Source organism: Meles meles, chromosome 17, assembly GCF_922984935.1.
Source record: "Meles meles chromosome 17, mMelMel3.1 paternal haplotype, whole genome shotgun sequence".
Taxonomy (NCBI): Eukaryota; Metazoa; Chordata; class Mammalia; order Carnivora; family Mustelidae; genus Meles; species Meles meles.
Genome location: NC_060082.1, coordinates 37,924,818 through 37,951,884, shown reverse-complemented (window position 1 = coordinate 37,951,884; position 27,067 = coordinate 37,924,818). Strand labels below are relative to the sequence as shown.

The 27,067-nt window shown below is 42.8% G+C and overlaps 1 protein-coding gene across 15 annotated transcripts in view; it reads right to left on the bottom strand.

Annotated features, from left to right (window-relative positions):
- DISP1 (dispatched RND transporter family member 1) overlaps positions 1 to 27,067 on the bottom strand; it is a 194,012-nt gene that overhangs the window by 46,686 nt on the left and 120,259 nt on the right. For 6 of the 15 annotated variants that reach the window (XM_045982193.1, XM_045982195.1, XM_045982197.1 and 3 more), the window contains one exon: positions 9,373 to 9,549. The exons of 1 other annotated variant lie outside the window; for it this stretch is intronic. In XM_045982193.1, the coding sequence (XP_045838149.1) occupies positions 9,373 to 9,549 (177 nt within the window). Of the gene's footprint in view, positions 1 to 9,356; positions 9,550 to 14,271; positions 14,395 to 19,676; positions 19,684 to 21,848; positions 21,853 to 27,067 lie in introns of those variants that run through there. 8 more of the 15 variants (XM_045982201.1, XM_045982199.1, XM_045982203.1 and 5 more) reach the window with 6 other exon arrangements.

Below are 27,067 nucleotides of genomic sequence, written 5' to 3'. Positions count from 1 at the left end.
CTGAAGAGCCACCGTCCCGCCCACGCCTCCCCACTCCTGCTTTCGGCCCTTCTCTCCCTGTCCTTGTCCTCAGTGTGAAGCACGGGGTAAGACTTAGTGCATTTTAGGGGAGGACAGGGAAAGAGAGAGCACCAACATCACCCCCTGACTCTTCACCCAGGCGTGGGGCATTAGGACACAGGAGTAATGGACAAAATGAAGGGCCACCATGAGGGTGGTGAGTTGTGTAGTTTAAAATAATTTGGATATTTTTTCCCCTAAAGATCTTTATTTATTTATTTGACAGAGAGAGACACAGTGAGAGAGGGAACACAAGCAGGGGGAGTTTGGAGAGGGAGAAGCAGGCTTGCTGCTGAGCCGGAAGCCTGATGCACGGCTCCATCCTAGGACCTGAGCCGAAGGCAGATAATTAACCAATTGAGCCACTCAGGCACCCCTATTTTGAATAATCTTTTTTTTTTAAGGATTTTATTTATTTATTTAACAGACAGAGATCACAAGCAGGCAGAGAGGCAGGCAGAGATAGAGGGGGAAGCAGGCTCCCCACTGAGCAGAGAGCTCGATGAGGGGCTCAATCCCAGGACCCTGGGATCATGACCTGAGCCGAAGGCAGAGGCTTTAACCCACTGAGCCACTCAGGTGCCCCTAATTTGAATAATCGTAAGAACGTCTTGTGTCTTAGAAAAATCTCAAGAAAATAGGATCTTTCCCCTAAGTCTCTCAGGTCCTAGAATAAGAAGAAACAAAAGAAAATAAAAAACAATCAGTTAAGCCAAGATATCAGACACCAGAGTTTTCTCTCAACTGATGACTAGAATGCTTAAAAACTGAACAAGCATGCCATGGAAGCTGCCAAGAACGTATTACTTTGTCCTCTATGTTATGTAGCATTGTTTGCACATGAGAAAAAGAATAGTATGAGTGGGATTTGCTTGAAATGAGGTTTTTGTTCTTAACTTTTTTTTTTCCTTTTACTAGAAGGTCCAGGGCTTCAATGTAAAGGAAAATTAACAGTCAAATTACCAGTAGCATGTTTCCGTCCATCAACAAACAAAAGCAAAAACACACAACCTCCTCCCTCCCCTCTCACCCACCTCACCTCTGACCACGTGCACAAAATGGAATCTGCAGTAAGAAGAACGGGTCCCCCCACTGCCTGTGTCTATTTATCCCACACATGAATTCAAGCCAACAAGAAAAACGCTGTGTGGCTCTCTAAACCTGGGGCACTCCTTAAGCAGGTAGAACAGCCTCCAGAATAGTCCCTCCCTGGTCTCTCCCCACCTCCTGCGGACACGCAGGCACCAGAAGAAATCACCAGGGCTCAGTCTGAGCATGCGGCCATCAGACCTGGCAAACCTGCCTACCCCCTGCCCCGGGAAGGTCCCCGTGTGCACTGTCACCCACTCCATGCCCCCACAGCAGGGGACTTCCTGAGCAGAGCACGCCACAGCGATGCATGTCCAATCTGATACTGGTGCCCAGAAGATGTTGGCCACAACTCTAGCATCATTACTGTATTTCCCTTCTGGACAGAAAAAGACTCCCAAACACATGCACAAATTTAGCATCATAAGAAATAGACAAATTATATGGATGTCAAATAATTTCTTTGTAAATTATTTTAGTGGAGAAACAAAGACTATAAACCTCAGAATATACATAAAACTGTGGATGCTGGCTTCCCTCCACCCCTGTTAACACTACTGAAAGTGGTCACAGGTCCTGCCCTCCTTTGCAGGGACCATGGGGAGGGGTCGTAGTAAAGGCAGTTTCCCTCTCTGGGTTAAGCACCTGGCAGAGGGCTCTGGTAGGTCCCCGAGTCACCGGTCCAGAGAGGGGTTGCAGACAGGCCTCCCCTCACCTTCTCAGTGTGCTGGCAAGGCAAGAACTAAACCCTGAGGCCCTTCAGGAGGGATCTGTCACTCAGCTTCCTCTCCCCAAAGAATGTATCCTCCCTTTTGCTAACAACAAAAAAGCTGCATACAAATGTCTGAGAACAATAAGACAGGAATCATGGGGCATCTAAAGAGGCACTAGACTTTTTCCAAAGCCAAGTGAAATACAAGATGCTTTGTACTCTGAAGTGCAAGGCAGCCCAGAACGTGTAAACACAGGACATAAATGTGATCACATCCCAGAACTACTTGACACACAGGCATCATGGGCTCCTGTCCCCACACCAGCGACCTCATCTTCTCTCCAGAACTCAGCCCGGCTGCCCCAGCTTGTGGGGTCTGTGGTCCAATGGGGAACCAACTCTGCTGACCTCACCACACGGAGGACCAAAGGGGGAACATTTTCTCTGATTTGCTGGTCTGTCTTTACCGTCAGGATCATTAATATCCCCTCAGATAATTGATTTTGTCCATCAAACCTATCAATGCTAACCACAGCTGTCGCGGAAGTTATGCTGGCGCCAAGCGTCACCCAACCACCCAAATCCTCAAAGTTTTAACAAGAAAGTGGGCGTTAGACAGTGTCCCAGCCTCTAGCAGCCTTCCCAGTGCCCCTGATGTCCCTGCAGACTCTCCAGTTCCCTCTGTGTCCCCATCTTCCAACTGGACGCTTCTCCCAGGAAAGAGAGTTTTTGGTAACCAGAATCCCACGATCATTCTTAGTTTTACTGCAAACGCATCATTAGGTGATTATATAAGAGCTACACAGACTTGTGCAGGCTGGCCAAGTTCAATCACCAGTTCTGACATTTCCCCCACCACTGGTAAAACACACTCCAAGTGCCAACTCATGACTTACAAATGGATTTTTGGAACATAACCTGCTTCTTAAACTGGAGACTTCTTTCAATGGAGTAGGCACAAGTAGAGAGTAAACAACCACTTGAGCTCTGACTGGCTTATATTTGAAGTAAGTCACACGAGCTTCCTATGATCCAGGTTCTTCAATCTTAAAGTAGGAACAATCAAACTGACTTTATAAATAAGCTGTGAATTAGAAGCAAAAAATAATTAAAAGTGAAAACAGAAAAAAATTATTCTAAGAAATGTCTGTGGATTAAGTTCAGTGGGTGTATTTGGCCTGGAAAATAGCAAAGTTTCGATCCAAAGTCAAGAAGGGATCCTACAGCTTTACAGATAAAGATCTTATTTCTTTAGAAAAAGATCTGGTCTGAGCCTAAAACAGAGAGAGCTGAGAGGAAAGCAGATGAGAGAGGAAGAGACCACTTAATAAAAAGGAACTATCCTGACAGATGTAATGCCACATGATTATGTCTGCAGTGAGGTTTAAAGAAAGTTCTGGATCAAATGCCCTCAACTGCAAATCACCCATTTTCCCTGGGGCCATCACACATGGAGGAGGCCAAAAGAAAGCTGTTCTGAGTTGCTACTGGCTTGAGGTGTGACAGGGCCCCACTGCCAGAAATATCAGTGTATTTCCCTATTGTTAGTGAACACAATGGGCCAGTATCAATACACGCAAAGCTACTCATCCCACACCCCTTATCTCACCTCTTCTACCAGCGTTCTTGTAATGAGTGCTTTGGCAGTTCAGGGGCCATAAGGCCTTTGGTCAAGGACCATCTGCTAATTACATTTTAAAATTTAATTTCTTTTTTCTTTGAGCCTCAGTTCTTCCCATGTACTAATCAGAATAATAATCAACGTCCATCTCATAGGACCACCATTAAGGGCTTAGAAGAGGAAAGAAAGCTTCCAGGCTCATTTACAAGGCCAGCCTTACCCTGATAGTAAAAACATACAAGGACACTGCAAGGAAGAGAACTACAGGCCAATATCCTTAATGAACAGAGAGACAAAATCCCCCAAGGAAATATTAGCAAATTGGGTTCAAGAATACATTAAAAGGATTATACATCGTAATCAAATGCAATTCATTCCAGGGATACAAGGATGGTTCCATGTTCATAAGTCATTCAATGTGACACATCACATTAACAGAATGACAGAGAAGAATCATACAGTCATCTCAATAGTTGTAGAAAAAGCTTCTGACAAAATTCAACATACATTTGTGATAAGTAGTCTCAACAAAGTGGGTACAGATGAACAGACCTCAATGTAGTAAAGAGCACATATGACAAACCTTCAGCTAACATCATCCATAATGGTGAAAATCTGAAAGCTTCTCCTTTACCATCAGGAACAAAAGAAGGATGTCTACTCTTGACACCATTATTTAACACAGTATCAGAAGTCCTAGCCAGAGCAATTAGGCAAGAAAAAGAAATAAAAGGTCTCCAAGTCAGAAGAGAAGAAATAAAACTGTCACTCCTTGCAGACAGTATGACATTATGCATAGAATCCCCTGAAGACTCCACCACAAAACCGTGAGACTAAGTGAATTCAGTGAAGTTGCAGGATATGAAATCAATATATAAAATCATAAAGGCTGTGCATTTATGATGGAAGAATTATCATAATTGCCTGATTGAGTGTTAAGAATATAAAGAGATAAAGAATAATGCCTCCTAGCTTTAAAGCCAAAATTATGCTTAAAACAGCAGCTGAGGGGTGCCAGGGTACCTCGGTGAAGCATCTGACTTCGGCTCAGGTCATGATCCCAGGGTCCTGGGATCAAGCCCCATGTCTGGCTCCCTGTTCCACAGGAAGCCTGCTTCTCCCTCTCCCTCTGTCTGATGCTCTGCCTACTTGTGCTCTGTCAAATAAATAAATAAAATCTTAAAAAAAAAATACAGGGCACCTGGGTGGCTCAGTCAGTTAGGTGTCTGCCTTCAGCTCAGGTCATCATCCCAGAGTCCCAGGATCAAGCCCCACATTAAGCTCCCTACATAGCAGTAAGCCTGCTTCTCCATCTCCTCTGCCCACCTCTCTCCCTGCCTTGTGTTCTCTCTTTCTAATAAATAAATAAAATCTTAAAAAAAAAAAAAAACAGGGGCGCCTGGGTGGCTCAGTGGTTTAAGCCTCTGCCTTCGGCTCAGGTCATGATCTCAGGGTCCTGGGATTGAGCCCTGCATCGGGCTCTCTGCTCAGCAGGGAGCCTGCTTCCTCCCTCTCTCTCTGCCTGCCTCTCTGCCTGCCTCTCTGCCTGCTTGTGATCTCTGTCTGTCAAATAAATAAATAAAAATAAAATATTACAAAAAAAAACAAAAAACAAAACCCAGCAGCTGAGACATCTGTTGCTTAGAAGAAACAAAGCAATCTGAGTCTGAAAGCTGACTCTACTACTTACCACCTTTGAGAACATGGGTCAAATGATTTACATTCTTAACAGTCTCTACTCTTGGCTCTTCTGAGAGTTAAATTTCAAATGCAAATTAGCATAACCATCTAAGAGAGCAACATGGCACTCCAAAATAATAATTTTAAATATCCCCCTCTTTTGACCACAGTACTACTAGTAATTTAGATTTTGGATATACTTAAACAATGTGTAAAGATAAATGTACAGATAAGGATGTCAGAGACTGCACCAATGTCTGTACCAGTGAAAACTGGAAACGATCTAAAATATCAGCAATGGCAGACTTAAATTCTGTCATATCTCTACACTGGGTACTCTGCACCAAAAAAAAAAAAAAAAAAAAAAAAAGAATGCATTAGATCAGGCTATATTACTATGGAAAGAAGTCCAAAGTACATCTTCATATGTAAATAAAACCTAGCTACAGAACAGCCTACAGGGTATGAATCCAGTCCACTGAAAAAGGAGAGAGATATTTATATATGGTCAGGATACACAGACAGTTTCCAGAAGGACATACAAAATGCTAGCACTGTTTCCTGCTAGAGCTGGACTGGAAATTTTTGGAAGGGTAGAGAAGACTTTCACATTTCATTTTCTGTAGTACCCACAACTTTGGCTATAACTGTACCTTCTTTATAGTAATAAAATATGAATAAAACAACATAGAAAGTCTCTAGCACGGGGACTAGCATTGCACAAAAGATAATTATATTTAAAATGTAAAAACAGAAACAATTCGTCTTTTACATTACAGGATGAATAAACATCTAGTCAGTGGGCGCCTTTTACATTGTTTATCAGTGGGCGTTTTACATTGTTTATCTTCCAAAATGTATCTGCTGTGTTACAGTAACATCCATACAATATATTGAGTAACTGGATGAAGCAGGAAATGAACAGGAAGTTGAGGGGCAAGAATGGATGATACAACATATTCAGGACAGGCTCCCATGTCAGGTTTCTGGAAACACACATGATGATCTGCTGGACCAAAGGTATCTACGAACCAAGAAAGAGAACCATGACCAGTGCCACAGGTGGCTGGCAGATACCGCAGACCCTGCAGAGACCCCTTCGTTCGTGTTTCAATGTAGAGAGAAATGTCGTCGGAATTCTCGTGATTACAGGGATCCCATGATCACCTCCTACTCTGGTTTGGGACCCAGAAAACTTACAATTTAGCTGTAGAATATATAATTACATGTAATATACATAATTAGTATAATTAAATATAATAACATAGTAATACATACTTTTATAATATAAGGAAATTACATTTAAAAGACAGAAAGTAGGGCTGCCTGAGTGGCTCAGTCGATTAAGCATCACCTTCAGCTCAGGTCATGATCCCAGGGTCCTAGGATCGAGTCCTGCGTTGAGCTCCCTGCTGAGCAGGGAGTCTGCTTCTCCTTCTGCCCCCTCCTCCCCTGCTCCTGTTCTCTCTCTGTCTCTGATAAGTAAATAAATAAAATATCTGTAGTATATATATATAAATGAATAAAAATAAAAAGAGTGTCTCATTGAATATATTATTATATAACCACAGTAGGACCTGTTTGAGTTATAAAAATTTTGTCCATCAACATATTGTATTCATCAACATATTCTATAAAAAATAAGTTACAGGATACAGGGTCACAAAGGCCATCAAGCTATTTCGGTGGCTGGCAGAGCACAGAGACCTCCAATGCATTGCGATGAAAACCTCATCATAGCTACCTAAAATTGGAAGTCGGGACTACGAGCATGGTCAGAAGACTGCCAAGTTGAAATCTAAATGCCATGATGAAAAGAATACACAGACCTGCTCCAATCACCACGGTGACCTCCAGCAAAGCCAGCATGACCTTTAACAAGGAGGGGCTCACCAGCTGGAGGAGCACCCTCCCCACTCCCATCGATGGCTCCAACATTCCACAAGTAGGACCCCACTTGACTCGACCCCCAGACAAGCAGGCGGGGCAGCCATCACCAGTCCATTTTGCTGAAGAGAACTGGAGATGCGGAGTTTCTAGTGGTTGACCAGGAAGCCTGAGGTCCAGGATTTCAGGGCTTTCTGCTAAAGGACTCCGCTAAAGTTTGATCACACATTCTAGTACAACCCTTACCTTTGTCGGATCCGTATCACCAAACCTAACAGCTGGCAGCAAGACGGGTTCCCTAGCATGGTTCCAAGCTCTAGCCAGTTACCTTTCCCAGAAGCATGATGTTCCCCACAGCACAGCTTCACCGAGTAAAATACAGAACACTATCCCACCATTTCTCAAACTCAAGGATCACCTGAGCTGTTGCTACAATGCAGATCTGGCTCCAATCTGCCTGAGCAGGTCAGCAGGGCTCCAGCAAGATGCCCACACTGCGGGTCCTTGGAACACACCTTGTGCAGCAAGGCAAACCACAGACCTGCAACAGGCCTCAGTTATGGCAAAAGATGCACAATTCCAGCAGCATGGGTCAGGCAGGGAAAGGACAGGAGTGCCAGAAACAAAGGCCTGCTGTTCCGATGAAGTAACACATTTTAAGAGGTTCTAGCTGGTAACTAAGTTTAAGTACAGTTTACTCAAGTGCTACAGGCACAGATTTCAATCATTCTGGTGCAACTCACAAATAGGGATCAAAGCACCGTGCCCAGTTCATGGGTGAGACAATCTTCTTCCCTCAGGTGGTACCAGATATCAGGGTATGGATGTATAAAGACACACCAGGTATAAAGGCATTCGGCCACCTGTATCCATTATTTATCAAATATATTTGAACATGAAATCATTCCTCTAAAATGGCTGGACACTTGTCCTGAACGATGGCCTCATTTCTGATCACGGCCAGCAGGTTGGCCTGTTAATGCTGGTGCTGTGGCCAGAAGGTTAAGTAGCTTCTCCAGGTGCAGCGAGGACGTTCTATGGGCTCTTCTGCAACCGGGCTGCTAAGCTGGTCTGTAGAAGGCCGTGTCTCCAGGGACTTTTTTACCCTTAAAGGGCTACTAAAACTGTTTTTTAAAATCATCTCAGTGCATCAAGTGCTTTCCTTATAATACCTCTTTGTAGATATTACTAAACCCACTACAGAGAATCTGAAGGTTCCAAGTACTGAAGTGGAACTAATCTAAATCACACCATTGGGATTCCCTCTCAGACCAGCCCGCCAAGACTCTCCTGCCACCTCAAGATGCCCCCAGAAAAGGGCCCAGCTCCTGGAGCTTTGATGGGACCCCTGGAGGCAACAGATACAAAACTCAGTTTGAAGCCCCACATGAAAAATAGCCTCTGAATTCAGTATTTCCTAAGACAGTTTCAGAAGGTATAATTCAGCATCCAAGAGCATCAGAGATAGATTTCACTGAATTATGAATCATGTTATGCAAACCTGAAAGGCAAGGCGAGGGGCTGAACATTGTTGTCATGCACAATTTCAAAACATAACTGTGACCTGAGAACCAAATCTGTATCTTTATGCAGACACTCAGGCTTGTGAAGGAACTGACAAGACCGGTCATACACGAAGAAACAGAATCTTCTCCCCTTCTGAGACAAGTTACATTTTCTCATTTTTGTTTGAGTTCAGGAACTTCCTACCACAAAGCTCTCCTTCCACAAGAACACTTATCAGTTATCTTTACCAATGAGGATTTCATATGTTACAAAGAACTATACAGAAATGTTGTTATTGTCTGAGTGGTAGTGAGAGTTAATGCGTGCTTCTGTCATTCCTCTTCCTCAGAAACGGCACTAACGCAGAAGTCGTCTTCCCTGAGAGACAGGGGTGCACACTGGAGCACCTATCCTCTGAGCACATGCTCCCTGAGAGCCCCCCGCGTGCTCCAATGCTCTCCCCACACCATGAAGAAGCAAACCGACTGATCCCGGAAATCTGAGTCACAGATCACTCTTAGAATGAAAACATAACTATGTTCTATTCAATGTACATTATCAAGAAGGTAGTTTCCATTTACGATAATAAACACCACCTTTGAAAATGAAATCTATTATTTTTATATGACCTCTTTTAATATACACAGTTGATACTGATAAAGACATCATAAACCGTAAAAAATGTTTCATTGTTACAACTGTTCAAGGTATTTACAAACAGCTTCATGATATGGGAAAAAAAATGGTCTGATAAATTTTCCCCCCCAGATTTACAACCAAAAAATATCAAAGTTAAATAACCTTAGGCAGATCTTACAGTCACTGCAAGTCTGAAAACCCGGAGTCTGGGAAGCAGTCCTATCACCAGTCGAGAATCCAGTCGTCTGAGCAGAGACCCACGCAGGCAGGTGCCAGGTCTTTCCCGGCTGCAGAAATGCCAATCTCCATTTTCTTGTGTGTTTTATGTCCAAAGTGCCTTTGACAACAGGTCTTCCTGGGAAGAGAAATGTAAAATAAAGCTTATCTTTTACATGGGATAATGACAGCCAAGAATATCTTCTTGATGAACACTTATCTCCTGAAATTCCTATTTCAGGAGGACCATCGCTGCATTGTGGTGATGAGGACAGTTTTCAGAGTTCCCTTTTCCAAGTTCATCCACAGAAATTATCAGTCTGCACGGCAGGCACAATGTCTCCATACATCTATGGCCTTCAAAAAGAAAGGCTTCTTGTGTCTCTGAGTTTCAATTTCACATGAGCTCATGGGTAAAACTAAGACTATATAAAATAAAACCAGAGGTGTTTTCTCTCATTATTAATATCAATCAAAGGTCTTTCACAGAAGTTCTGGAAAGTCCTCCTAGAGCCAGCCATGACCAGCGTCTAGACTCGGCCACAAGTCTTTAAGGGAACGTAACACATACAACAAATATTTACAAAGGTACGAGTCTCTTACAATACTCTCAACCCTTTCTGCACTTTAAAATCACTTTAGTAATATAAAAAAAAAAAAATTGCAGACCCAGGGCCTTGACCCCAGAGGTTCTAACTGAATTCATACTGGAATGGACTGCGGTCATTAGTATTTTTTCAAAGCTCCTCAGATGATTCCAATGTGTGGCTAGGGTTGAGAATCACTGATTTATGCTTCTTATTAATTAATGCTGACCAAGTCATAAGAACAAACAACAGGCACTCAAAATATTCAACATGCAAAAAATATTGCCTCAAATGCAGAATGCTGCTCTCTACTCAAATTTGGAACCGGTACTCCATGTCAGACGTGCTTTGGAGCATTTAGATGATCTTAACCTCTCTTATGTAATAGTAAAGAGTCCTTCTGAAGTTCTGAAGGTGGGGATGAGGGCACAGTAAGGAGAAAGCCTTCGTCACACAGTCTGAGAGACAACAGTGAGGAATTCACATGCATCAACGTTGTGAAAAGGTGAAACATGGCGTCACGAGGCCTCAGACCCACAGGTTATTTGAGATTGAAGTTTAGGATACAGCCAATTTGACTAATGAGTTTATTTAATCCTCAAGAAAAATTATGTCTCCAACCCCTTGTCAGTCTTCAAAATGAAGGCCTAAGCCCTTGTTTTTTTTTTTAAGAGTTTATTTATTTATTTGACAGAGAGAGACACTGGGAGAGAGAGAACACAGGCAGGGAGAGTGGGAGAGGGAGAAGGAGGCTTCCCGCTGAGCAGGGAGCCTGATGCAGGACTCGATCCCAGGATCCTGGGACCACGACCTGAGCGGAAGGCAGATGCTTAATGACTGAGCTACCCAGGTGACCCCCCAAGCCTTCATATTAAAAGAGCATGTTCTCTGAAGTTTTGTGCCAAAAAAAAAAAAAAAAAAAAAAAGGAAAAGAAAGAAAAAGAAAAGAAAAAGACGTGTGATTGTATTTTAAGCATCTTGAATGTTCCAATGCTTAGACCAGAGAGCCTCAGACACCAGGCCTGCATCTCACCTCACATCCTGACAGGTAAGAATTAAAAGACGCTCTGTCCATAAGCAGCAATCCCCCTCTGTGATAGGTCAGGCCAATGTCTAGACCATAAGATTGCATCTGAAAATACTGCCTCAAGTGAAACCACACAATAGGCAACCTCGCAATCTGGCGAGCTCTCTGGGACACTGCAGCTCTTCCCCAGCAGAAACAGGATCCTATTACGGAGCTTAACTGACATGCTGAACAGACCACAAGTAAGCTCTAAGACACCAGGAATGTTAATACTTCACACATCTCAGAAACTCAAAACTGAGCAGCGAGCTAAAAGGAAAAACACGTCACTGAGATAAATCAAATCAAGAACATTCTACTCCTACATATTGTGAGGCAAAGGAATGTGAGAGAATTTTTCACAGATCCTCCCCAACACAGAAACTGAGATCAATCACCATAAAGGACATGGGGCTGTTTGGTTTAGATGGTAACTGTTGTTTTTTGACACTGCTCTGGAATCATCTAAGCTTTCCCCACAAACGCTAACGGGTCTGATAGCAGGCTCCCACGCCCTGCTGTTCTGTGAAGTCTGAGCAGTAGCAAATCCGATTTCCTAGAGCAGCACCCCAAAGGGGCTCTTTCTTCAGAGTCCAGCAAACAGTGCCTCAAGGACCTCCTTCATTCCACCGAGCAATTGAGCAGTCCCTCCTGGTACTGGTATGAGACACAGTTAAACATACCTTTTTACTTAAAGAACTCTGAAATTTACCTGCAGCTTAGGGAAACATCAAATTCAAAAAGACTTTTATTTTTCCTTGCATTGGATCAGTAACTTCCCTGTGTGTGAGAACCTGGGTGTGATGTTCATACAGCTGTTTGTCTTTATTGACATTATCACCATGAATGGTTGTGAGCTTGACCTGCTCTCCTGGAGGCAGCAGATGGACTGAAATCAGAGCGACTGGCCACGCGGGATCCTCATTTGCCCACAAAGGGAACCAACTCATGTTTTCCAGTGAAATAGGTGAAGGTCCTTCTTTAGCAAGCATTTACTGAGCAGCTACTGTGTTCACTGCGAATGATTCTCTTGGAATCTGTGATGCGCACCTGCAGGGTATGAGCTTGCTTCCTAGGGACTGAATCCATAAAGCACCGAAATCCAGATGGAGCCAATACAGTCCACTCTCTTCCCAGTCCTGCTTTCTCTAAGTTTTACTCAATTTACTTTGTTTTGTATTTTTCCCAAGAAGGACAGGCTAGGCACCTTGCCTGTCTTGTCCTAAACACCCATGTGTACTTCCTGTGTTAGGGTGTGATCGGGACTTGCCATTTTAAAGACCAGGTGTGTTCACAGAGCCAGTGTGGCAAGGCTGCCGGCTGCGCTCTCGGATATGGGTGAGGTGTGCACCCTGCTCCCACCAGGCCCGCAAAAGGCACAGACCCACTGGCAAGTGACTCCCCCACAGATGCCAACAAGGGCTGACTGGTTCAGTATAAATTACAGACAATGGGCTCAAGTTAAAAAGGTGGGATGAATCAGTCCGAGGATACACAGTATTTTCTAGATGAGGCAAGGTTTACATGTGTTTTCTAAGCTGCTTCATAGGTCAACCATTTCAGACACTTCCGCATTTTTTCATAATCAGAGCAAACAGGTCCTGCTCACAATCCTCCAGTTCACATCTAAGATGGAAGCTAGATGAAGTGTGGAAGATACATGAAAATACTCTGCTTTACTTGTGTACACTGACACAAGAAGTTACAAATGAGACGTAATCTAATAGAGTATTCCTATGTTCAAGTTTGGCAATGAAAGCGGGTAGCTTAATTAGACACGTCAAGTGTAAAAATAAATGACATAATGCAAAAGATTATTTATTTTAGCATTTTAAGAGTAGAAATGTGTCAGCAGACATTAAAACCACAGGAGGCAGTAAATCCACTGTCCACAAGTAAAACACGTATTAGTTTGGCATTTATTTACATAGCTTAGTGACTCCTGAGGCTTCAAAGGGAGCTAGAGTTTTCTTAATTATAAATACTATGATTGAAAACAACCTTTGTGTGGGTAAAAAGGATATATTCATTCTTTTTCTTTCACAAGATTTCACAAAATTTCTTGGACAAAATTTTACCAAATTGTTAACTGTGCTCTCAATTTCTTGCATTATCACTGAAGAAACTCATTTACGGTCAATGATTGGCATGAAATACCTCAGTTTTGACAACGTTTTTAATCTGCTTAATTTCTTTAAAATTTACATTTGACTCTCGGACAAATATTGCACAAGTTATTTTCCTGCCAGTGGCATAGAAATGAACATGGCAGGGATAAGAAGGATGTCCTTTAAGGTACAGACTTGCAACAGGCAGTAAACCAGTCAGAAAACTCATGCAGGGTAAAGAATCCACACAGCAACACTGAACTACCACCATCACACCTGCTAAGACACTATAATTTCACTACCCCTAACACTGGACAGAAAGGGTAACCATGTAACAGGAGAGCGGTGCTAAATATCACTACTACAGGGTTCATTGGTATAATACATAAATGTACCAAATCAATACACCCATGCCTACAACTTACACAATAGTAAATGTCAAATGTATTCAATAAGAAAGAAAACATGTAAACTCGGCCCACTTATTCTGACTTCCACTCTGAGTGGTAAATCCAATTACAATACATGAAACATGTCATCAACTCAAACACAGCCTGAGGTCGCACACAGCCTGTGTATTTAAGACAAGCGTCGCCACGACTTAGGCTTTCTGTGGATCCTTAGCTCTGAGGTAGAGATCTTTGCCAGACTTCTATCCATATAGTTTGGAAGATTCTAATATTCTTCCGTCTTTTTACCATATTTAATTCATACGAGTGAATAAAGTAATTCCTAGGGTTCTAAACCTAATTTTCTACCAGCTAGCAACGAGAGAAGAACATATTTTCAAAATCCTCTCATTTAGAAGAGGTTAAAGACGATCCTCAAAGCATGAAAGAACATAAACTACTTTAAATCTGCACATTTTAATAAACCCCCAAAATGGCTGACCTTACCTTACTGTGGCAGATCAAAATTCAAATAACCTTCATAAGATTTTTAGTGCGTTATTAAGATGCCATTCAAAGTTCATACCAAGATAAAAAAAGTTCATACCAAGATTAAAATTTGATCCTTGAAGAAGAGGACAAAGTTCCATTTTTAAATAGATTCTCAAAACAACAAATGCACGCATACAGAAGCACAAGTACATGTATTACCTTCGCGTGTAAAGAACAGAGCCTGGCTGGGGCTACTCGAGGGACCAAGGGACCTCGACAGCAAGAGCTCCAGGAGAGGCAGGCGGACTGAGGGTGAGCACAGGCAGAGCGCTTTGAATTCCGAGTGTGAGGGGCTGGGACTCTCAGTGTCTTCACTCCTATAGGACAGGGGCTCCTTCTCTCACTCCGCCTCCCGCCTCAGGGGCAGGGTCTGGGCAACAGGGAACAGCTGGCACACAGAGGCTGGATCTGAGCGCAAGGTCAGCCAGCCAGGATATGAAGGTGACATGTAATTTCTAGCCTTTTCCTGCTTCGACCAGGGAAATAGCAACAAGGGCTGTTTTTACTTATAACTTCCTTTGATCTTTTGGATTTAAAGTTACTTAGTAGATTAAAGCCATGTTAGCTGATATTATTTGCTTGCTTAGGCTAACTTAAGTGTTACAGATTCAGTTTTCTGACACTTAGGGCTACTACATTTAAACTAACACAAATAAACACCAACTGTGTTTATTTCCAAGTTCCGGGATTCTTATGTTTTTTTCACGAATGGCTCTTGACACTCTACTTTAAGGGCAGAAAGTTCAGAGTTTTTTTTTAATTTTTTAATTTTTTTTTAAAAAGTTCAGAGTTTTTAAGAGGCAGAGTCTTCTTTATTAAAGAGGAAAGTATTATTTAAAGCAGTGATAAGTGTTTCCTTTCAATTTTCCTAAACAAAACAGCAGTTTGTTAAATGACTTTGACACTACTTTTAATAGACGTGTGATCCTGATGATGTCATTATTTTAAATTTACAATGTAAAAATCTTGTAAATATCTGATATCAGCAAACAAATACTTTCCATTTACAGCCACTGGCAAATAAGTAATCATTTATTGAAACCATGAAATCTAACTCTTCATGATCTCTCTAATAAACAAATGTAACAGGCTATATTGATTAATTATATAAAGACAGCACTTTCAAAATTAAAGAAATTAACACCAAAAGCACATGTAATCCAAGAAAAAATAGGTAACACTGGACTTTGTTAAAATAAAGAAATTTTATACATCAAACAACATTATCAAGAATGTGAAGACAACTCACAGAAGAGGAGATATCTGCAAATCATGTATCTTAGAAGCTAGTATCCACATTATAGAAAATACAACAATAAAAAGACAAGTAGGGGGTGCCTGGGTGGCTCAGTGGTTTAAGCCGCTGCCTTCGGCTCAGGTCATGATCTCAGGGTCCTGGGATCGAGTCCCGCATCGGGCTCTCTGCTCAGCAGGGAGCCTGCTTCCTCCTCTCTCTCTCTGCCTGCCTCTCTGCCTACTTGTGATCTCTCTCTGTCAAATAAATAAATAAAATCTTTTAAAAAAAAAAAAAAAAAAAAAGACAAGTAGGGGCGCCTGGGTGGCTCAGTGGTTTAAGCTGCTGCCTTCGGCTCAGGTCATGATCTCAGGGTCCTGGGATCGAGTCCCACATCGGGCTCTCTGCTCGGCAGGGAGCCTGCTTCCCTCTCACTCTCTCTGCCTGCCTCTCTGCCTACTTGTGATCTCTCTCTGTCAAATAAATAAATAAAATCTTTAAAAAAAAAAAAAAGACAAGTAATACGACCTAATAGTCAAAGTTTTAGAATAGACATTTTTTTCAAAAAAATGTATGAATGGCTAATATGCACATGAAAAGTTGTTCAACACCACTAATAATTAAGGAAATGCAAAATAAAAGCATACCTATAGCACCGGACAATCATTAAGATGGCTATAACAGGAAAGAAGGGAGGTGGGAGGGAGGGAGGAAGGAGGGAAGAAATGGAGGAGGGGGAGGGAAAAGGAAGGAGGGGGTAAGGAGAGAGGGAGGGAGGAAGGAGGGGGAAAGGAGAGAGAAGGAAAGAAGGGGGGAAGGAGGGAGGAAGAGAGGGAAGGAAACAGGTCTGGAGTTCCTAAACAAATGAAACAGTTACTATCAGGGTAGGACAAAAGTACCACGCCCAGCACAGTGTTTGTGGATTCCATATTTGCAAATTTGCATACTAGCTCCAGTTTGCTCCTAGCTCAAAATCATCCTGGCAGGGGTTTCACATTACTTCTGACATGCGCACGCACATAATGAAAAATTAGAGTCCTCCAACACACATGCTCCCATATGACACTGAACACAGCGACACCCTGTCTTGTTTTAGTTCACAGGCAATAAACAAGCGTTCTTTACTGCCATGTTTTTTTTCACATTTCTGTGCTTTTCGTTGGCAATTTCACTGTTTAAACTGGCCTCAAAGAGCAGTGAGCAGTCTGCTCATTGTTCGTAAGCTCGTGAAGGTGTGATGTGTATGTTAGGTACGATTCCTTCAAGCATGAGTTATAGCTCTGTTGGCCGTGAAGCTGATGTCCCCAAACCAACAATATACATTAAATAATGTGTCTCTCCACAGAAACACACACAAAACAAGGTCAGGTACTGACTGAACATCCAAAATGGAAGCAAGGCTCGAAGGCACCTAATCGTGCATTTCCCTGATTTGGTGTCAGCAGCGATCGTAAGGAATAGAAACACTGCAAGCAACAAGAGGAGTGAAAACACTGGTTCATACGAACACTTGCACCAGGGTGTTCACAGCAGCACTGTAATCAGAACAGCAAGAAAGCAACTCAAATGTGCGTCAATGACACACGGACAAACAAAATGCTACACACACACACGAAGGGACGTTATTCAGCCATAAGGATGAAGGGCACATGTGACAACATGGACAAACCTGGGAAACAGGACGCTAAGTGAAAGCCCAGACGTGAAAGGTCACACACTGCATGGTTGCACTTATAGGAAACTCAAATCCATAGAGATGGAAAGCAGGTGAATGGCTGCCAGGGGCTGGGGTGGGGGGAGTCCTACTTGGACTTAGGGAGTTAACTGCTATGGGGGAGGCAAGTTCTTTTTGGGTGATAAAAATGTTCTGGAATTCAACAGAGGTGATTGTGCATGATCTTGTGAATTTCTGGAATACGGACTTTATCTCAACAACAACAAAATAAGTATAAAGTTATGGTGCATGATCTTGTGAATTTCTGGAATACGGATTTTATCTCAACAACAACAAAATAAGTATAAAGCCCTCTAACTTGAGTGTCTGTCAGAACATCCAGGAAGGCTGGGAGAAGGTAGACTGCTGCATCCCAACCCCCCAGGGCTCTGATCAGGTAATGCAGACCCTGCTGATCTGAGTCCACAATCTGAGAACCAGCATATGAAAGTCCCTGTTTTTGCCCAAAAGTAATACAATACTGCATGTCAATTGCAAACATCGAAAAAATAAAGACATTGTCTGAGCTCCTCCAGGGTAGGAAGGTAACTTTTCCCCTGTATCCTCTGAATTTATATATAGAAGAAACAATCCTGGGGTAAAAGACAAAGATGGAAGAAAAGAAGCATCTACTCAAGTAAATACATTAAAACATTCAGTCTCTGAAACCACAGGGTGTTTGAATTCCATGTCATATGGATGCCAAATGTTAAGACCAAAAAACCTCCCAAAAAAGGGGGAAGAACTACAATGAACATGAAGGTATTTTAGCATTCTTTGATGGTCTGAAGAGGACTTTAGTTCAGTTTATTAAAGCAGCTAATCCCATAGCATCATGCTTGTTGCTGCAAGAGATGCAAACAAAGGTTCTAGAATTGTTGATCCACCTCAAGAAACCCCTTAAATTAGTTATGGTGCTACAGAAACCAAAACCCAAACTCTTCAACTCTTAAACCTGCAAAGTCTTATTTATATTTTTAACCAAGCCACTGATTGGTGTGTTTTAATTACTTTATTTAAAAATGCTGGGTCCATGTTGAAGCAGAACATTTAAAGTACCCCTCTGGCATGGTCACATGCACTACATTACTATTTTACAAATAACCATCAGGATTACTTCCAAGGGCTTCTGTATGTTTCTCAATATACTATTTAGAGTAAAAAGTGAAGTGCTAGTAACTTTACAAAGTTCTCATGTTCTCTGAAAACACTACTGTTTTCTCTGAGGTCCCATTATCAAGGGATCTTTCTCCCTCCAGGACTAAACAGATGGAGGGTGGGAGATAGGACAGAGACAGGAGCTGGCAGCGGGGCACAGCATGGAGCCCTCGGAGAAGGGAAGACGGGTCTGCTGACTGACAAACTCTTTCACACTAGAACACAGTCAAAACGTCGCTCCAGGTTTTGCTGTATTTATTAACACTCCCATCCGATAATGTCCTTGTGTGCCACACAGCAGGTATGATGCAGTGAAGCACTGGGTTAGCACGGTCCTCCTAAAGGACACGTCCAGAGAAGGGGATCATAGGAACATTCTGCAGGTAATACTCCACATCATACTTTAATGTCTCTGCACATTGTTGGGGACACTGAGGACTAGAGTCCAGAGCACGCGGCTGCCCTGTCCTGGCCACTACTGGGGGTCAGTACCCCCAGCCAGCCCAGTGACCTTCAAATATCACACCCCCCAGTCTACAGAATCCACACATTGCACAAGATGGCCTCCAGATCCCTCCCAGCTCTGAGTTCAGTTTTTATGATTCTGGGCATCACTGCAGACGGATAAAAGGAGTCCCAAGTTTACTCTTCACATCTACACATTCGATGTCGAGGTAGTGAGCTTGGAGCAAAACCAAGACATCGGCCTCATAGATTCCTCTCACCGGACACATGGATTCCTTCATGTTAACATCTTCCTTTAAAATCCCATTTCTTGTTGAACAGCCTGCAACCGAAATCAACAACTCTTAGAGACGCACGCTTTATGAACCTGCTCCTTCCAGTCTGACAACCCAAGATCTGCTCCTCACCCTGGCCCTCACCGCACCCTCCTCCTCGCTCCTCCCTGCAGTCTGTGGTTGGCACCCACTCACTTCACTACCCTCCTCACACAGGCCTTTTGGCGGCACCCCCTCCACTGCATCTCCTCCTCCTCTGGTTTTCTCCCAGGTTTGTCAACACTACTGAAAAGCCACCACTGATGCAGGCTCTCACCTCTCAGCAGGCTGTCTATACCGCTGAGACTCACCACCCACCCACCTTCTCTGAAATCCCACAGGGCCAGCTAAAAACCCTTCTCATGCTCCCTCCCTTCTCCCTCTCCACAAACAGTGCTACCTCTTTCATGGAAAAAAATGAGACTATTTGGCCATGGGTTCCTTCGAATGTTGCCGTCTCTCCCTTAAACTTTTTCAGGCAGTCCTTCTCATTTCTCACAATGTCCGGTCCACTTTCTGAAATTAACTACTTACCCACTGTATCTCTGCCACCCAGTAAGGGAGCCACAAGCCACATGTGACAATTTACATTTAAATTAAAATGCCATGAAACTGAATTTTAGCAGGTCTAGCATTCTCTTCTTGCCAGACAGTCCCTCTCACCCCTTCTTAGCCCTACCCACCATCTGACCAAACCCTTCCTGCAGAGATGAAAAGCGACAGTCCTTTCTCAATACTCACTTTCTTTAAATTTCTTCATCTCATAATGCCCCTGGCAAGACTCTCTTCTTGCTCAGTCTCTGCTGTTCTCACATCCTCTGCATGCAGGACCTCAATTCCCTTTTCCGGGAGGACGCTTGTAATTCTCTTATTCTAAATCTTAGTGACACCCCAGGCTCTTGTCAGCTGTCTCCTGCCTGTGTTGTCACATCAACTTCTCCCCCCACCCTTTTTAAAATAAAGACTATTTATTTGAGGGAGAAAGCACGTGCAGGGGCAGAGCTGCAGGCAGAGGGAGAAGGAGGCTCCCTGCTGAGCAGGAAGCCTGATGCGGAGACTCGATCCTTGGACCCTAAGATCATGACCTGAGCTGAAGGCGGACAGATGCTTACCCAACTGAGCCCCCCAGAAGTCCCTGAACTTCTTTTCTAAGTTCCATTTCTGCAGCTCTTGCTATCTCAGGACATTTCAAGATACGTGTCCTGGCAGCGGCTCAAACTCAGTAATCGAAAAATATAGTCATCCCCCCAATCCATGGGGACGTGTGCAAGACCCCGTGGGCACGTGCACGTGAAATGGCAGACAGGATGGGCCCCTGCGTGACCGTTCCCACACAGGCACACTCAGGATGGAGCTTCCTGTATAAACAAGGTGCAGGTGGGATGAACGACAGTAATTTAGGATTAAACAGGGCCGTCACAACACAACGCGGTAATAACAGCGCGTGAACGTGGCTTCTCCCTCTGAACACCTTCTTCCTGTGATGGAGATGACATATGGAGTGAAGGGCACAGGCATGCAACATGGCACTGGGCCGCCCTGAGCCTCAGGCCACACGTCAGCAGGAGGGTCATCTGCCTCCAGACTGTGGCTGACCACGGGGAACCGAACCCACGGAAAGCCAAACCCAGAAAAGCTGAGGCGGGGGCAGGTATGGACAGACGGACTACTGTATAATTATCATGTCATCCTCAGACAGCCTCTTGATTTTCCTGTGTTTATTTATCCTTTCACTCACTGAAGCCTGAACTCTAACTGAAATACATATTTACTGAACGCCTGCCTGTGTGGCATCCTGACCCCCTCCCAGCTGCCTGCTGGCGCTGTGCTCTACTGTCCTCCCAGCTGGATCCACTGGCAGACACGCCCCTCCTCGGCTTCCCAGGCTGCCCAGTCTGCCCTCAAACCACTGCTGCCACTGCAGCCGTGCTCTCCCTCATTCAGGCAACCTTTGAGGTTCCAGAGTCCCCATCGGAACAGGCAGATTTGGGTACACTACGCCCAGTTCAGGAAACACAAGCAGCTGCTCCAGGAGCACAAGGTCAAGTTTAAAGTCCCTGGCTGGCATATGAGACCCTTTGGCTACGGCCCTTCCCATGCAGTGCTCTTGCCAAACAGAATGGGCTGCACACACGGCGTTTCGGTGCTATCGCCCTCCCTCACCAACGGTGGTCTCTGCGGCCACATCTTATCCATTCTTCACAACACAGGACGGATCACGTCCTGCCACAAAGCCTTCCCAGGCCACCCAGCCAGGAGCCCTCCAGTCCTTCTCCCTGAATCTCTTTTATGGCATGTACACCTTAGTTCTTTATCATGGTCATTTAAAAAAGGATTGTATTTATTCCATAGAGAGAGAGAGGAGGAGGAGCAGAGGGAGAGGGACAAGCAGACCCCACACCAAGTACAAAGTCCCACGTGGGGCTCTATCTCACAACCCAGACATCCTGACCTGAGCTGAAACCTGGAGTTGGACACTTAACCAACTGAACCACCCAGGAGCCTGTATCTTGCTCATTTTTATACCTCTTTCACCCACGTCATCTACACTTATCCCCACAAATTCTATCACCATCATTTTTATACCCGTCAGGAAGATCTATCACGTGACAAGTACCTGACAATTATTTATCGGATAGAAGGATGTTTTACAATTTGCTACCATTGTATTCTTTTAACTTCGGTATATTATTACTACTTTGTTAAACAGAATAAATGTGGTTTTGAAATGCAAAATAAAACTCAGTATACAAAATCTTTTTTTCCTGCTCATTTCTATGAGCCCCAAGGACCACTTCCACTGTGATTATGGGAAAGAAACAGCCAAGATTCAATATATTTTAAGTACGACTACAATATCTTGCCCTATTGTTGGCTTATAAATTTGGAGTAAATTGCTGTTGAATCATAAGAAATATCATGGTTGGCTTTTCATGCTTTTATCCAAACCAGCGGAGGTCGCTCCAGCAGCTAATATGCAAGCTTATTCTTGGGAAGTTTTGAAGCTTATTTTTATTTTATTTCTAAGGTAGGGTTTTCCTTGGCACTGGCATAAATATTCTTAAACAATGAACACAAATAAAAGCTTTCTCTCACAGTGAGCCATAATTTAACTTTCTTTCTAACTGCCAATTGGTCTTACGCTGGCATGAATGATAAGTGTCCTGGAAACAAGGAGATCTGGGAAGTCTTAGTTTTTATTCATTACATCCTTTGCTTGAGATTTGATTCAACACCAGGAAACTCTGCACATTTTATCAACAATCCAGAAAGCATTTTAGTCATCACAAATGAAATTTACTCATTAATCTATAAACTTCTAGAAATTTTCCTGAAGATCAGAAGTGGGCCTACATATTTTAAAGCACAACGCAATAAGGTTCTTAGTGACTTTTCAGAGAAAACGTAGTTTTCTATTTTCCTATGGAGAAAAAAATCTGAACAGGCAATACTAAAATAGACAAAAATTTGAGCCCTCCTTAACCTAATCAAGAGTCATAAAACCTTTTTAAATGTGAAAACCAACTCAGTCGTTAGTTTGGTTTGGGTTTCAAGAATTCTGGTAAACATTCTGACTTTGCGTGAGCAGCGGACTTAGCAGCAGGAACATCTCCTCCCACTGAAGGGATATGGAATGCGTTATGTTTTAGAGGAGGGGAGGAAGCCCAGAGTTGATAGTTTCATATCAAAAACAAGCTGGAACATATCAGTCATTACAAAATAACTAGACTGTAGATCAGCTAAGAATATAATCTTGTCATGCATGATGATTTAAAGGCAAAGCATAATGCACCCATGGGCTCTGGAGAGCTTCCAAAATATTTTTGGTTTGTGATATAAGATTTCAAAGGAAGATACTTTATTTTCACAGTTGATGCTCCTGGTATGACATATACTCCTCAAATGAAGACCACTGTCTTAACTCTGAATCTAACTGGAATATATTTTAAGGGTTTCAGCTGCACTGCTACCAAATAAATCTAAATAAATCTAAATGAACATGGTATGCATAGATTAAGAGCAGGATTATGACCAATAAATTGAAATTTTTGATTAGAAGCCAGACTTCTAATATTTATGGAGAAAATTACACTTACTTTTTGTATGTCATGAAACAAAAATACAGGCAAGTTCATTTTCCAAAAGTCAGACTTGGTAGGAAAACAGCTGTGTCACTCACATACAGACACCTGTCACCACTGCCGAGGGCTCCTGTTAAGTGACACCATGACACGCTGCATTCTTGGACATGAGAGGAAATTATACAGGAGAAAGTAAATGAGATTCCTGGTCCCATTTATTTATCCTTTCTGTAATGTGTGGTAATATTATTTTTGGCAGGCAAAAACCTTAAACTACTCAAACTCTGAGGCAGAAAACAGCATTTAGGAGTCTATTTCACAAATGCAGTGGGAGTCATTTCCTATGTGGAAAACACACTCATAACTGATTCAGAAGTTCAACTGGTCCAAAAATTATGAAACTGGTGCCACGTCTGGCTGATTCAGAGAGAGTTTATATGGAAAAAAGCTCTGTGAGATGCCCCTAATGAGATAAGAAAGGAGGTAATAACAAAGAAAGGAGAAGGACATGTATTCGTATCAGAACCCAAGACAGTAGCTATATTCTAGACTACTTGGGCTTCCTTGAAATCTTTTGATGTATCAGAGCATGGCAGTGTTGCTGGACTCCAATCAGAGGCCTGGCTGGAAGAGCACATTTAGAAACAGGGTACATCAGAAACTAGGATTAGGTCACGGAAGGTACAAGGGTTTCTTGACATGTTAAATGCAGCGTGTCACTGAGCTCAGCAAACACCACCTCAAAGTCTGGGGATAGAACCCATCTGGCGTGCTCCACAATGAGTCCACAATAAGACTCATCGAGAACAAACCATCTTTGGCACATTTGCTGCAAACCCCAAAGGTAAAGGCGCCTATGCCTCTCTAGCTGCTTATGACTGTCCTTGGCAGGGGGACTTCTGGGTTGTTAGCCAGGATGGATCTCATGGGTACCAACCAGTAAGAGCTCCAGCTCAGCGGCTGGGATGTGTGGTCACAGCAAGCCAGGTGTCCTGATGCCCATCCCAGGTCACCACACACGTGCCACATGACATGTGCTGTTACATGCTGGCATCCACGGAAGACCCAGGATGCGATGTCTGGGGGAGGGGGAGGCTAAACTGACAGCAGCCACTGGCCACATCATCAAGCCCAAGTATCTGCTCAGAGTCACCAGAGGAGCTGGGCAGGGGCTCACTTCATAAGGGACATACTTTACTTACAAAGCAGGTCATTGTATCAGAGTTTTGAGTTATGCTAACAATAGCTTACCACCACCATGACCTCTGCCTTAAAACAGAAACAGACAAGAGGTAGTCATCACAATGTCATTAGTAATATCCAGTACTTAGATTTGCAAAGATCTGTCACAGGACAATGAAAGATGAAAAGAAAAACAAACAAACAAACAAAAAACAAAAAATGGGGTGGGAAGGTGGAACCTGGAGAAATGGAACCAGTGAGTCATTTGCTTCATACCTGAGTTAAGGCATCGGCTATGTCCGGTCACCGAACAGTCTTGGTCTCCCTGGATATCTCCAGGAAGACCTAAGTATGACCCTTATTTAATAACCTCAACTTCATAACCTATTAATTCCCTCACACAGCAGTACAACATCACCCTGAGCCACAGAAAGGAAACACTGTACATTCCCCCACGCCATTCCTATGGGATATTAGGCAACTTGGCACTCATTCCTTCTTGTGCCAGTGGAATGCCTTAGTAACAGGCATCCACACCCTGCTGGCTTTGCAAGGAGTCAAATCCAGCGCCAGGGATCAAGCTTAGAACCCCTATATAGAAACAAGTGGGACTGTCACAAATCTCTAAAATGATCTCTAAAGCCAAAATATATTTCTTACTTAGATCAAAGAAGCCTAACTCTTAGGAACGACTGCTTTTCCTAATCTCTGATTATATTTGAAACAATGGCTACAAAGACTGTCCAGGACAACTGCAGCTGAGCTCAGATTCTCTGAAGCCAGGAGGACATGAAAGATGCTCAGTCTTGGGGCATCTGGCCGACTCAGTCACTGGAGCGTGTGTCATGAGTTCGAGCCCAACGTTGGATGTACAGATTACTTAAAAATAAAATTTAAAAAAATCAGATGCTCAGTCTTTGCTCCTATGACCTTAATTTCCTCACATTTTTGTCAGACTAAATTTTACAAGATCTCAGCATTATCTCTTATGAAGGGGGTAGTATTTACAGAGCTTATTCTCACAGCAACAAGTAACCATGTATCCTTCTCAAGAGAGCAAGGAAGAAGCAGGGGGTGAGAAAACTGAAGGAGAAAGTCCTGATGCTCACGTCTTGGTTCTACAGCAAAGCCCTTCAAGCTGGTCCAAAGAAACCTGAATCTTAATAAAAAAGCACAAAACACACAGGGTCACAAGAAAAAAAAATTTTCTGACCCCAACTTCAAAGCATAAAACTAATATTCCATTGGTATAATACCTTTCAAAAGGCAACTAAGTTTGTGTATAGTAATACACTTTCACTTCTAGATTCTGTTGCTCTGTCTGAAAAGCTCAACTGAGCATTTGCACGGTCTCCCTAAAAGAGCTTTTATTTCTAAAAAGTTCCTTCTGAAAACCTAAATCCTGATGTCTTTGATCAAGACTGACTTCAAATAGAGGGACAAGCGGTTTCATGACAGCCTGAAGATTTTCATGATTTTCATTGGATCTCGGGCATCAAACTAAGTCTATACCCGCCTGGGTCGGAGGAACCAAGAGCATCACTTACACAGCAGACCTCACCCAGGCTCTGTGCAGAGCATTTCTTAAAAAACCAAGTACTCCTACTTTCAAGTACGAATATGGGAATAAAACAAGTTATCCCCACTTGGCTCTGGAGGAGACCAATTATACAGGAACAGGAGTGTATGAATCTCAAATTTTATAAGTTATCCAAAAGACAGATGCTAATAACATCGCAATTTCATGTTTCATCTGCTCTTTCACTGAATGTTTAATGCTAATATCTTGTGACTTCTTTAATATGAAAGGTTAAATAATAAAAGCAGAGGAAAAGTGGGGGAAAAAGCATTTCTGAGTAAATAAAAAAATATAGTTCAAATTATTTTAATATTTTGTGAATCAACCTCCTTTTCAAATAAGCCCTTGAACTTAGAAGTTCAGATTGGATAATATAGGTCTTAATGATTAACACCTGTACTCTAAATTGATACCTACAAGCTAATAGTTTGATAAATGAAAGCTAATTATTTTATTCATGAAAAATAAACTTAAGCCATTCATTTCTTGGCTTAATTCTTTGATATTTTATTAAATGACTGTTTTGATTTTATATTTCATTTCTGACCATGTTTGGGGTAATAAGACTTTAAGAGACAGTGGGGCAACACTTTACACAACTTTGAAATAAATCTTTTTACCATGCTAAGTTCCAATTACCACTTTCTACTTTATTCTACCATTTTAAAGTACGGCTCAATTTTTTTTTAAGTATAGGTTTGTTTGTTGTTGTTTTTTTTTTTTTTAAAGAATTTATTTATTTATTTGACAGACAGAGATTACAAGTAGGCAGAGAGGCAGGCAGAGAGAAAGGAGGAAACAAGCTCCCCACTGAGCAGAGAGCCCGATGCGGGGCTCAATCCCAGGACCCCGGGATCATGACCCGAGCCGAAGGCAGAGGTTTTAACCCACTGAGCCACCCAGGCGCCCCTGTTTGTTGTTTTATTTTCAGCATTCCTGCTATAACCATACTCCTACAGGTTGAGAGTCCGGCAAATGTCTCGCGGTCTGAGATCATGTGGCTGCCTCTGGCAGCTGGGCCTTCCTCTCGCCCCCATTCCCGCATGTGCACCAATACTCAGACAAGAAAGTGCTTCCCTATCACTTGGCCATTTTTCTAGTTCACATTCTTTAGTGAAACCTCAAATAACCAAACAAGTTCAACAAAAGTTTACCGGAGCTTATGAATATAGTGCTAATGGCTTTTCTTCTGCTGCTATCTAATGAGCCCAGAGAAGAAAGGTAGAA